The sequence below is a fragment of the Phocoena sinus genome, chromosome 1 (assembly GCF_008692025.1).
Source record: "Phocoena sinus isolate mPhoSin1 chromosome 1, mPhoSin1.pri, whole genome shotgun sequence".
Classification (NCBI taxonomy): domain Eukaryota; kingdom Metazoa; phylum Chordata; class Mammalia; order Artiodactyla; family Phocoenidae; genus Phocoena; species Phocoena sinus.
The window spans coordinates 50,894,442-50,908,537 of record NC_045763.1 but is presented as its reverse complement, the minus strand read 5'-3'; the positions used below and the strand labels follow the sequence as shown (position 1 = coordinate 50,908,537).

General features: G+C 44.2%; 1 protein-coding gene across 13 annotated transcripts in view; it reads right to left on the bottom strand.

The window, feature by feature from the left end:
- The window catches only part of FGGY (FGGY carbohydrate kinase domain containing), a 425,082-nt gene that overhangs the window by 209,913 nt on the left and 201,073 nt on the right, over positions 1 to 14,096 (bottom strand). For all 13 annotated transcript variants that reach the window (XR_004348564.1, XR_004348561.1, XR_004348565.1 and 10 more), the window contains one exon: positions 6,533 to 6,661. Coding sequence is in view for 8 of the 13 variants with exons in the window: in XM_032623526.1 (XP_032479417.1) it covers positions 6,533 to 6,661 (129 nt within the window). In the remaining 5 variants the exon portion in view is untranslated. The remainder of the gene's footprint in view (positions 1 to 6,532; positions 6,662 to 14,096) is intronic.

The window sequence follows — 14,096 nt, the reverse complement described above, 5'->3', positions numbered from 1 at the left end:
AGTTAATTTCACAAAGTCTATTTGGACAAAGTACTAATTTATCAGTAAGACGCTTATTTGGGGTTGTGTTTTGGCTTCTACGGAAATAAACTGAATTGACGAAGGGAAATACTATCATTGGAAGGGTTTCCGTTTAGAGTAGGGCTTCTCATTCCCAGCACTTCAAGGCAGGATAACTCTCTGCTGTGGGGCTGCCCTGAGCACTGTAGGACGTTTAGCAGCGCTCCTAGCCTCTGCCCACCACATGCCATACCAGTTCCCCTTTCCAAATGACAATCACAGAAATGTCTCCAGATAGCGCCAAATGTCCTGAGGATGGGGAGTTAAAATCCCGCCTGGTTGAGAACCACTGGTACAAAGAAAAAGAACAAGGGCTCTGAAGTCAGACTCAGGTTCAAATCTTGCCACGATACTAGCTATGTGATGGAGCTTCCTCACGTACAGAATGGGAGGTAACCTCTGCCTTGTAGGATCATCATGAGAAGCAAGAGATAAAGTATAGGAAGTGTCCAGCAGAGTACTTGGCACACGGAAGGTAGTACCAATAAGGGTAGTGATTCTTGTCTTATTAGTGATATTGTTATTATTATTATTAGGAATAAAGCCTAACTGAAGTTGGAGAGTTACAACAAGTAAATGAATTCCATTTTACCAGGAAGCAATAATAGGGCAGGAAATGTTGCAGTTACATTACAGACATCACTTCCTCTAGGAATCCTTCTATAATTCTTCAAGTCTCAATTCTGGGCCCATTCCATATTTTTCCAAAGCCTTATATACTTGGAACATATAATTGCATTGTTTACTTAATGTTTGTTTTCTCTACTAGACTACAAGTTCCCACAAGTCCAGTTCTCTCTCATATTCACCTTATACTCTCATCAACTAGTAAAGTGGGTCATCAATAAATATTTATTGAAAGACTTTCTTTTTTTAATACTTGTTACTCGCTCACATGCTACTTTAAGTGTCAAATTCAAGAGTAGACTGGAGCACACTGTAACCAATATGCATTCCATAAGGCATAGTGATTAGAAGTGTGAACTCTGGAATCAGACAGTGTGGGTTTAAATCATGCATTTACCGCTTACTAATCGTGTGACTTTGGGTAAGTTAGGTAGTCTTTGTGAGCCTCATTATTTCATTTAACGAATGGAACAAAATAATAGTATGTATAAAGTTGCTTTGAGAATCAGTGTTGCTTCTAGAGCACTGACAATGGTGAGATGAAAAGCTGGCAAGGTTTATTGCTCACTGGAATTAACTATGTGTTGCTCTAAGAGGGCATGAACCAGAAGCTCCTTTTGCAAGACGGGCTAAACCAATTTTTCTGCTATAAGAAAGGAAGGAAGGAAGAGGAGAGAGGAGGGGAAGGGAGGGGAGGGAGAAATTCAAAATCCTCAATTTGGTTTGATTCTGAAACTCAGATGAGCAATTTAAGCCAAATCAACATCTGGCAAAGAACCCAGTATCTGGTATCAGAGTGATGCTAAACCTAGGCACAACGTTTGCTCTTGGCCAACGCCTGCTAACATGATGGGAGCACAAAGGACACGAGTTTCCAGACACCCAGGACTAGATCAGGGAGCGCTCAGAACAACTCTTCCGCTTCATGGAGAACTGAGCCAGGTACACCTAATGTACAGGGCAGCCACCTCTGTAACGAGAGGTTATTCTACTTCTCAGTTGAATATCCATCCCTCACGCAGGGGATGCCATTCATTCACTCATTCACTAAATATGCACGTGTCACACGCAAAACACTGTGCTGGTTGCTGGGATATAAGAATGAAATGGCACGGGGCTCACTCTCGAAGAGTTCACAAACTTGTAAATGAGACAAAGTTGCGCATATAAACCTGGGTGACGTGTACTGCAAACAAGGCAAGTCCCAGGCATCATGGGAGCGAGAGGAAGGAGGGTTTAAGTCAGCTTGGGGGAGTCAGGGAAGGCTCCTGGAGGAGACAGCCCGGCTTCAGGATGTGATGGAGAATCAGAAGCTGGTCTGATAAAGAAGAACAACTAGGGGAGAGGGCCTGAGACAGAAATCAGGTTGTTACTGCCAGTTCAGGACAGCTGGGCTGCTGGAGCCAAGAAAAGACCTGGAACAAAGTTACCACTATTTTTACAAGCTAGGAAGAGAGCAGCGGCAGGAGCCCTAGAGAGAACCACCCCCACAAAGGGCAAACACAGCTCCTCCCATCTTCTGGCTATCCGCTGGAGAACTTACTAACCAGCACCTTAAGTACAGAATGTTCTCTTATCTTTGATTTTTATTTCCACCAAGTGCTTCCTCCTCTTTTTCCAGAACTGGAAAAATCATGAGTTGAGTTCCACTCGCTTCTTTGATCTTTATCCTCCCGTTCCAGGCTTCCCTGGAGACTGAGAGTCCAGGAGTCTTTCTCCAAAGCAGAATTCCGACCCCTCGTAACAGTCAGAATGTGGCGTCCAGGGTAGGTCACACCAGGTCAGCACTTGAAGGGGCTGTGATTGTCAGTGGCTTGTCTGTGCGAGGCCTGGATGGCATCCAATTCCAAAGCCAGATTCTTAACCTGACACTTGACAATCTCTTAGCATGGAGTTCATCTAACCAGATCATGAGGTTGTTTCTGACCATAATCTGTACAGAATCTTAAAGCAGTGAATCCTGTGTTCTGTAAAAGAGTATCGGGGAAGGAAATTTAGGGCAGATCCATGGACGGCAGATAAAGTCCAGAAGCCTGGGGTTCTTCTCCGACTTCCTATGCAAAGGGAAGACAGTTCTCCTGGATAGTAACTCAGGGAACTTCCATTTATAAAGCTCCTACTTTGTGCCAGGCATTGTCACTCCACAGTGAGAAAAACTGAAGAAAGATACCTCATTATTGCGTGCCCACTATGTGCCAGATGCTACATCAGCTGCTTTACCTGTTTATATCATAACACATCTGTGAGGAGGGCATCACTGTCTTGTATGGCAGAAGGGGAAATTCAGAAGTGTGAAGAGGTATGATATTTGGCCTAAGGTACACAGGTAGAGAGAGTAAGAATTTAAATCCAGACCTTCAGATTCCATGTTCAGAGCCCTTATTACAGCATCATGATATGTCTCAGGGGTTAGTTGTCTCAAACCAATACTATTAAGTTACAAACATGCAGGCCAGGAGAGTATGAGAATTTTCTCTCCAAAAGGTGTGGGGCTTTGGCTGCTCGGTTCACTGCTATAATCTCCAGTGCCTAGACCAGTAACCACCATGTTTACACACATTCAGTAGCTATCTTTAGTAACTGCACGGCTGGATGGGCGGATGACCTGTTTAAGATTTTCAGGCCTCTCTTCTCTTCTACATTCTGAAAGGGGCATAGGTGGCATGGGAAACAAGAGGGAATATTTGCTCCCAGGCCTCCTCTTTTTCCCAGACATCCTAACCCTAAACTGGCTGTAAGGTGAAGGGGAGAGACGGAGGTATAAGAAGGATAAAACTTGGTCAGAGTTGCTAAGTAGGTATTTACTGTCCCACAGCAGCTGAGAATCGCCTGCCTGGGCCCTCCCCAGCCACTGCTGGCCCCTAGGCTCAGCCCTTTAAGAAGCCAAGGTCCTAGGCTATCTTTCCACTTAAAGAACTTACTTTTGGAAAACACAAGGGAAACTCACTAATGTAAGTGCATTTGTGTTTTGTTTTTATTTATTTATTTATTTACTTATTTTTGGCTGCATTGGGTCTTCGTTGCTGTGTGCGGGCTTTCTCTAGTTGTGGCAAGCGGGGGCTACTCTTTGTTGCAGTGCATGGGCTTCTCATTGCAGTGGCTTCTCTTGTTGCTGAGCACAGGCTCTAGGTGCGCGGGCTTCAGTAGTTGTGGCACGCGGGCTCAGTAGTTGTGGCTCGCGGGCTCTAGAGTGCAGGCTCAGTAGTTGTAGTTGTGGCGCATGGGCTTAGTTGCTCTGATGCATGTGGGATCTTCCCGGACCAGGGATCGAACTCGTGTCCCCTGCATCGGCAGGTGGACTCCTAAGCACGGTGCCACCAGGAAAGTCCCATGCATTTGTGTTTTAAAGGGAAAAAAAAAATCTCAGCCAAAGCTTCTAAGGGTAAAAATTTCTGCTACTGACCATCTCTGATTTAGGAAAAGAGAGGGGTCGTTTCATGGCCTGGATTCCTTTCAGTGCGGTTCAACTTACAACTCTGAGTGTCTTCAAGTACCAGGCACCTGTAAGGACACAGTCTCCCCTCCTAGAGGGTGCAGCGAGTCCTGGGAAGAAGTGACAAGGTGTGTTTTGGTTTGTTCCTTAGGGAGGTCTGGGAAACTGACAAGGGAACCAGAGTCCTCAAAGTTCCCAAGGTGCAGCCTGCTTACTTTCAGCATGTGGTGTTCCAAGCCTAGTGCCTGTCGCCTGGGTGTGGGTAGATGACAAAGACTGCTGGCCCAGGGATAAGTGTAAAAGCATGATGGAGGAAGCTTCCCGGGCCTCAGGCAGGTTATGGGAGGTCAGGATTACTAGGAGACAGGAACACTCCATGTCTGTCTAGACCACAAATTCTCTTTGTACCTGTTCTTAAAAACCAAAATCATGACATTCCAATCAAAAGCAGACACTGCCCACACTGAAAAGGGAAAGAAACACCCTTGTCTATAAGCAGTATTTTCCAACCCACATGCATTACTGGCTGGTTACTACTTCTCAGGCACTGTGTTAGATCCTGAACACATAAAGATGAATAAGACGGACATGTTTGTAGATGGATGAGAGCTATCCTGCTCTGAAAATCCAGAGACCATGCAGAAGAACTAGCTACTGCCTAATAATCTGCTGTATAAGGAAACAGATTAACTTTCACTCTACAGGGTAGGGCTATTTTATCTTATTCTTGCCTTAATGTGACTTTATTCATTTAATAACGTTATCAAGCACCTATAAGAACCAGACACAGCTCAGCACAGGTTACACAAGATGAGTAATACAATGCCCCTGTCTTCAAGGAACTTACAGTCTGGTGGAAAAGACAAGCAGATAAAAGAGCAATTACAACACAATCATTTCTTCCATAGGGGTAGGTAAAAGTGCTGAAAGGAGGACAGCTTAGAGAGTTTCAACATAAACGGAAGTGTCTTCCATGGAAAGCTACACAGAGGAGAAAGCATCTAAGATGGGTCTTCAACTTAGAGTAGAAGTTAGCAAGTGGGCAAAGGGGAGGACCAGTCATCCTAGGCAGAGAAACACACGTGCAAAGACATGGAGGTGAATATGCATGGACAGAGCTCTGGGAATGCAGCTCGATGAAAGCATTTAAATAGATAACTCTTGTCTGTAATATGAAGTAGGGACTAAAAAATCTTTCAAAGTTTTTTGGACTGCAACCCATAGTAAGAAATTCACGTTCATCATGGCCCAGTATACACATGCACAGACACATAAAATGGAAGTGGAAACATAAGTTCCACAAAAAAGTGCTTACCCTTACTGTGCTAGACATACTCTGAGATTTTCTACTCTGGTCGGTCCATTCTATTCTGAAAATCCAATGGTCATGATCTACTAAATTGATCTCATGAAGTTCGAACCATAATTTTAAAAGAAACACTCTTAGAAAGAAAGGCTAGGAAAAAAAGATTTGGCTACAGTTGAAGTGAAAAATATTGAGAATCTGAACAATGCCTCCCTCCCTGACAAAAAACTGCAATAAGGATAAAGAAGAGGATAGAGTTATCACACTTTACTGTAAACCTTGCCTCACTGTCTTCCATTTGGGGATGAGATTTTGTTTGTTTATTATTTTTTTTAAATTAACGTCACTGTCCCCCAGCACCATGCCTGGGACATACGAAGTGTTCAATGGGTCTTTGATGAATGAATAAATGAATACAAGAATGCCAGGTTGGAGACTTATTTAGAAGATGAAATCAGGAATATACCCAAGTAATTGGACATAGCATATAAGCCAAATATAATATGAAAATAAAATTAGAATTGTAAGGGTTTCGGAGTATCTGTAGAAAAAAGCAGTACAGGGGCTTCCCTGGTGGCTCAGTGGTTGAGAGTCCGCCTGCCGATGCAGTAGACACGGGTTCGTGTCCCAGTCCGGGAAGATCCCACATGCCGCGGAGCGGCTGGGCCCGTGATCCATGGCCGCTGAGCCTGTGCGTCCGGAGCCTGTGCTCCGCAACGGGAGAGGCCACAACAGTGAGAGGCCCGCGTACCGCAAAAAAAAAAAAAAAAAAAAAAAAAAAATACAAGTAAGTACACCATCATCATCCACGCTAGTTGGAAGTTAATGTATCTTTATCAAATTTTCGGTAAAGGAAAGAACTGCCCAGATATTTATTCACATCATTTTTTCTATTATTTTACGGAAAAATTAATAAAATTATAAATGAATCCTAAAATTGATGAAAAGTTCTATAATTCTACCCACATGCCTAACCGTTAAAGGTTTTTCTTTACTGTATCTTGAATCACCAGCTCTCAGTCTTTGGTTTAAAAACAGAAAAGGAGTGTCTGATTCTGAGGAGAGTTTGAACACAGTGTCGGTAGTGACATGGAGTAAGAGATTACCTAGTCCTCCTGCATGGGCATCAATTAGTGAAGCTGCCACTGCAATTCCAGCAGGAAGGCCAAGGTCCTTTGCTGCCTCTGGTGTGAGCCCATTTCCAAGACAAGTTCCAGGGGGCAGCACTTGGTTTCCTGGGTAGACAGGAGAAAAAATAAACACCTGTCAGTTTGAAAAACACAAAAGCAAACAGAGGGCTTTCTTAAGAGAACCTCTCTGCCCCCTCCTCTCTCCTCTGCCTTTTCTCAGCTTCATGAAGATGGAAACCATGCAGCTGCAAAGAGTCCCTATACTCATTTGGTGACTTAGGTATATGTCCTTGGTTCCCATAGGCCATGCTCTGGGGTGCTTTACAAAGCCAAGAGCTCTACGGCATCTTTCAAATCAGAGAAAGATTCCATTCATGAGAAATTCCAAAAGCTACAAATACATTGGCCTCTTGGAGCCTAGGTTGAAATGGTCAAACTGTTCCAAACGAGCTTCCTAACACAGCAGCTCTACCAGCATAACTTACACACACACACACATGCACACACACACACGCACACACATTCACACATCCATACACACTCCCTGATTAACGTATATTCCTAAAGAAGTTGAGAAAATTTACTTATGTAGTTGCTTCCTATCAGAAGATAAGGGAGGGAATTATTTTGTTTCAACAAAGAATTTCTTAGAAGTTTTTCTCAGCTGGAAAAGAGAGCCCAGTCTAAACTCTGCAAACTTTACAAGGCTGCTACTTGCACAACCACAGAATACAATTTGAATGGTGCTCTTTGGAGTTGTGCAATGCAGTGACCCTGATATTTCGGGTGACCTTGAATTCCTGCAGTCAGTCAGGCCTTCAGTTAAGGATTTATTGATTGTCTTGTGCTGTGTGGGCGCTGTGTCACTGTAAGAGGCGCTCCTTGCCTGCAACCTAGTTAGGGAGATGAGATCAGGACACAGAGAACCATGTAAGTCAGAAGAGAATGAAGGGATCCATCTGTTCCCAGGTGTTCAGCAGGGGCTGAGTCACGCCCTCCACCCACCCCAGCCAAGGAATTTATCATAAGTATTTCTGCACTGTAAGAAGGGTAGGGCTGGACCTCTATATATGCTAAGATCCCTCTGAGCTCCAAGGGTCCAAGATTCTGAATGTGTGCCATTTGCTCAGTGCTAAGATTCCTACCACTTGTTAATTGTTCCATGGAGTTCCAGGGATGCGCCGAGGTGCTGCAGGACTTCTGCGGGTGGAGGGGCGGGGGGGGGGGTGGTTAGTAAGGGAGGCAGAGGGCAAATGGCTCACGACCTCCCCTAACTGAAAACAAAGCTCCTCCGCAAAGCTCCTCCATTTTTATCCATTTATCAAATTCTATCCAATTTGGAAAAAGTTTAGCTAAGAAAAAGCAGCAGAAGAAGACTGAACCCGCTGCATGGCTTCTTAGAGTGCCACTGTCCAATATGGGAGTCACTAGGCACATGTGGATTGAACATTTGAAATGTGGCTGGAGTAACCAAGGTGCTAAATTAATTTCATTTGAATTCATTTCCAGCTTAATTTCAAAACTGATAGTTCAGTTACTGAAAAACTTTTGAGTACATTTGGAACAACTTGGGCGTGCAAATCTACCTTTTCAACGTTAATTTAAGAAATCTAAATCAAATATTTACAGTGAAAATTGAGAGCCTGAATTGAGAGGTACTAAGTGGAAAATACACATCAGATGTCAAAGATTTCACATGAGAAAATGAATATAAAATGTCTCATTAATAGTTTTTAGATCAATTTATATTGAAATGATATTTTGGATATATTAGGTTAAATGAGATATTAAAATTAATTTCACTTATGTCTTTTTACTTTAATGTGGCTACTGGAAAATTTTAAATTACATATTGGCTTCTATTATATTTCTATTGGACAGCACTGGACTGGAGGATAAGGTCCAGATGCTCAAATGATGAGGTGGAGAGCACAGAGAGCCTCTAGTCTGTCTGCTTTGCAAGCACAACCAGCAGAAACCTGGAGGAGAGCAGCACCCTTAGCTGTGGACAGTCTGGCTCTGGACACTGTCTCAATCATGTCACTATGTCTACTAGCTAGTACATACAAGGCAGCATTCCCATTCACTGAGCACTTCTATGCTGGGGACAGTGCTAAGGACATGTCATGCATTTTCTCACTTTATTGTCGCAATAACCCTATGGGAACATACCCTACGTGGGTACTATTCCAATCTGTCCCCATTGCACAGATGGATGGGGAAAGTCACTTAAAGTGTTGGAGCACAGGGCATGGATTCCACTCTGATGGATACCAAACCTGTGCTCTTATTCTTTACATTTACATTCTGGTGCAGCTTCTAAGTGAATGAAGGAATCAAGCGATATATTTGTAGAACAAACATTATGTATGTTTAAAAAGTGGCACCATTTAGAAATCCTGCCCACTACATTCAGATTTTTTTTTTAAGGGTGAATTTTCACAGGAAGGTCAAAATGGAAACTTCTATTCCATCTTCATCCCCAATCCTCACAAACACAAAGGCTGTCATTTTCACTGAAAAAAAAAAAGGTTCAGAAGAGAAAAAGGATTAGCAGGGTGGGGTACACTTCCAAGCCTTTTGGACAGTCATCTAGAAAGAAGTCTTGGCTGGCGAGGTGCAGAGAGAGGCCTGGGCTTGCAGCCATAAGATCTGGGTTCAAATTACATGCTGGAGGAGCACAGGTAGATTTCCCAGCAGAGGCAGCATCTTGAGCAAAGGCCAAGAAAGAAGGGAGATGGCCAACTGGGCTGACTGAACGGGCACATAAACTGGGGTGGGGCCCAGCGTGGGGTGGAGGAGACCTATAAGGTTGGAGAGAAAAGTAGGGAAATCCAGACTAAGGTGTTTGAATTTATCACAAAGATCACTGTAAGCTTCTGAAAGAGCATTAAGCCAGGGAGTGAGGTGACTGGATTTGCATCTTTTTTTTTCTTTTTTTGAAGTAGAGTTGATTTACAATATCGTGTTAGTTTCAGGTGTACAGCAAAGTTATTTGGTGATACATATATGTATATATCTAGATTCTTTTTTTCCACTCTTTTCTGTTATTGTTTATTACAAGATATTGAATATACTACCCAGACTCACAGACATGGATTTGCATCTTTTTAAAGGTCTCTCTGGCAGCACTGTAGCAGAGGACAGAACGGGGTAAGGAAAAGCAGTGGTGAAGCTATCTCAGTAACCAGAGAAAAGAGAAGGGCATTTGTTAACGTTATTGGCAAGTGAGAGAAAAGAGAAGGGCATTTGTTAACGTTATTGGCAAGTGAGATGCAGAAACAGAGGCAGATAGGAGAGATTTTGTAGAGCAAGAAATGGCAGGTCGGATGGACCTAGGGTCTGTCATACAGACTGAAGTAAGTCAGAAAGGGAAAAACAAATACTGTATGCTAACACATATATGTGGAATCTAAAAGAAAAAAAGGTTCTGAAGAACACAGGGGCAGGACAGGAATAAAGACTCAGACGTAGAGAATGGACTTGAGGACACGGGGAGGGGGAAGGGTAAGCTGGGACAAAGTGAGAGAGTGGCATGGACATATATACACTACCAAATGTAAAATAGATAGCTAGTGGGAAGCAGCCACATAGCACAGGGAGATCAGCTCGGTGCTTTGTGACCACCTAGAGGGGTTGGATAGGGAGGGTGGGAGGGAGACACAAGAGGGAGGGGATATGGAGATATATGTATACGTATAGCTGATTCACTTTGTTATACAGCAGAAACTAACACAACAATGTAAAGCAATTATACTCCAGTAAAGATGTTAAAAAAGAAAAAGAAATGGCAGGTCGTGGTGGTTGCTTGGATATGGGGAGTATGGTAGATAGTGAGCCATCACCACCTGGATCCCCATTAAGGATGGACCTGCTGCCCGGTGGGCAGTCAGTTCAGCTGCCAGCTGTCAGCAGACAGGTGCCAGCTCCTCGAGATCATCTTGATGAGGTGATGCCTTTCCCAGGGTGGCCACACCTAGAGACTTAGCAGAGTGGGATCAGAGGGCTCTGATGGGCACCACTCACTCCAGAATACTCTGCCAGGTCGGCCAAGGTCTCGTGGGACTTCATCACATTTGAATTCTCCCTCCGCCCAATCCTACTCCAGCCCCCTTCCTTTCACAGGTGGCAACCCCTAATGACCATCTTATACCCCCAAATCTGTCTCAGCATCTGCTTCCAAAGAACCCGACCTAGGGCAGTAAGCCAGGCTTTCTCCTCAATCCAGTCATCTAGGAACAAAAATAAATATGCACAAAGATATGCACAAAGATTAACACCCTCTTGTGAACTGGAACCACAGCATTCAGGAACCATCTATCTGGACCCCAAGCAGGAAGAAGCTTTGTTTAGCTAGAGCCTGAAGGGAAACAGCTTGACATAAGAGAGGATGATAGAAACAGGGGGGAATCTCTGAGAATTCATCCCAGGAAATCACACTTTATCAGCCAGAAGTGCACTGGGGACCAGAAGAGCTGTCAGAGCAGGCTTTAGTGTGTCTTGACAACTTTTCCAGAAATAATCCTCCTTTCGCTCTTCTTTCACCATAAAATTAAATTAATCACAGCATCAGTTTTCCCAGACTTAATGAGAACTTCACAGCCTCAGCATTTTCAGTCTCTTCCCTTCTTCATTCAACCATTTATTCACGCATTTTAGCAAACATTTCAAGAACAGTGGTAATGAGGATGGCCCCAGATATTTTCGATTACCCTGTGCCCAGATCTAGGTGCTGGCGAACGAGGGAAAGAGGAGCTTCTGACCTCAGAAGGCTCACACAGTGGTCTGTGTAAACCAAGGCTCTTCAGACCGTAGATGAAATGCTCTCAAAGGGGAATGTGCATGGTGATCCCAGAGCACCGAGGAGGGACGGTGAGGGTGGCCCGGGGGAGAGCAGGAAATCAAGATGAAGGTGACATTTGAGCCTGGTCTGGAAAGACAGGTGGCAGATTGCTGGTTTCAGCGCTCGGGGAGATGGATGCCATTAGAGTGAAAAGCGCGTTCACCACAGGGAGCCCCAAGGGACACAGAGTGTTTGAGGCGTTCATATGTTTGCAAAAAGGGCACCAGGGAGGATAGGAGACCTGTGGCCTCCTGGACAAGAGAGGCAGCAGGGGACCTCAGGCGGGGCCAACTAAGGCCATGTAGCCTGATGACCAACAGCTTTGAGCTCTTTGTTTATCATTTAAGAAGATAAGCCTGCAGCGAGAAAGGCGAGAAAAGGAAATCATTTTTATTTTTAAAACAACAGAGCCAACTGAAAAATGCAGGCTGTGAAACATTATGTAGAGGTTGACTTCCTTTTTTTAAAGATTTTTTGACGTGGACCATTTTTTAAAAGTCTTTATTGAATTTGTTACAATATTGCTTCTGTTTTATGTTTTGGTTTTTTGGCCCTGAGGCATGTGGGGTCTTAGCTCTCTGACCACGGATCAAACCTGCACACCACCCCACCACCCCCACACCCTCCCCCACACCCTCCCCCACATTGGAAGGTGAAGTCTTAACCACTGGACCACCAGGGAAGTCCCGGAGATGACTTCTTTTTAAGAACAACAACAAAGATGTAGATGCACTTATTTGTAAAAACACAGTCCCAGGGAAAAAATACAGAGAACAGGTTTTCTCTGGATAGTGAAATTATGATTTTTTTTTCTTGCTACTAACCTATACTTTCTTTTTTTTTTTTTTTTTTTTTAATAAATTTATTTATTTATTTTTGGCTGTGTTGGGTCTTCATTGCTACACGTGGGCTTTCTCTAGTTGCAGTGAGCGGGGGCTACTCTTCGTTGCGGTGCGCAGGCTTCTCATTGTTGTGGCTTCTCTTGTTGCAGAGCACGGGCTCTAGTGGCGTAGGCTTCAGTAGTTGTGGCTCACGGGCTCTAGAGCGCAGGCTCAGTAGTTGTGGTGCACAGGCTCTGCAGCATGTGGATCTTCCCGGACCAGGGCTCGAACCCGTGTCCCCTACATTGGAAGGTGGATTCCTACCCACTGTGCCACCACGGAAGTCCCCAACCTATACTTTCTAATTGTTCTACCTTGAACATGTGTTTCTTGTGTAATATTTTTGAAGGTGTTTTCCCCCTTAAATCTGTGCAGGGTGAATAAATTAGGGCACATGTATTCAGCAGAATCCTTCATAGCCATTAAAATGAATGAGGAAGAATTAAGGTATGGATTTGGAAGGGAGTCCAAGATAAATTAAGTGAAAATGGCAAGATGCGGAGTAGCATTCAGAGTATGATCCCATTTGTGAATTTTGTTAGAGGACACAGAAATGTAAGCACATACGCTTTCAGAGAAGTCCTAGAAAAATACGCAGAATATTGTTACAGCGGGGAATGGGATCCAGGGCAGGGCGCTCTTCTCTGTCATTTGTGCTTCTTCTGTACGTTGGCCTTGTATTCCTTTTGTCATCAAAAGAAACTAGTTAGGTTAAAATAAAAGCAAAATTAAAGTAAGGAGAATACCGCAAGCCTTTGCCAAACCCTGCTCCTCAGCCTGAAGGTGGAGGAGAGGCCCAAAGCCAGTTCACTTATTTTCTTGATCTGGTTGGCTTCTGTTCCTGTGAACACACCCTCACCTTGGGGTGTAGAAAAGCAATTGCTCTGAGGGCTCTTGGGCTTTTGTCCACTGGTTCCCATTCTGATGGGCAGAGTTGGCGTGAGGGTCACGAGCTGGGGCCTACAATTAGCCGGTGGTTACAGGCGCTCTTCACAGGCGGGGATTCTATTACACCAAATCTTCCCCTACCAGTTTTTCAATTATCTATGACTAATGAGCACTTTGGGAACAGTTTCAGACACACACATAATCCTCTTTCCTGACGTCAGCCGCAGAAACTAATGACTGTGGGGATTGCTGGGAGACAGAAAATGCATTATAATGGTCAACAGAACTGTTATCCCCTCTAGGAAGGGGGAGCTGGGGGCGGGGTGTTGTATTAACTGGAAGGTTCAGTGTTCCTTTGTATTCCTACAAACATGAGATGAAACCCAGGGGGAGAGCTGGCTCAAAGCCCGTGGAAATGTCAGAGAGAGGTTTGGGCGTGGGTGGTATGCAACCCGGTTCCTCCTTGTTTGGCACTGGACCCCCCTGTCCCCGCTTAGTTCTGCCAAGGTCAGCAGGCCAACTGGATCAGCTGGGACAGTTCTAAGTGACATCCTGCCCTGCCTGCAGAGTGGGTCTCTGAGTCCTTTCAGATTGAATCCACTTTCAATCTGGTTTCAAGGTGGGAGAACGGAAACCAAGACTAACTTTCAAACAATAGGCTGGAGTTATTTCAAAAGAATGTGGTGCTTTCTATGAGTTTGCTATTTCACACGGGCATACTATGTGCTGGGGTAGTTTCAAAGATGTGTAAAGACCTGATCCAATTCTGGTAGAGCTCGAAAGTTACGTGAACCACGAACCCTCAACTAAACAAAACAAAATACTACTGTGTGCTCATGGCTGCCAGTAGACTGGCTATGGAAACTTATTTTTCAAAGAACTTGTAGAATCAGGGGCTTGATGCATACCTAGCACCTAAATTCCTCTA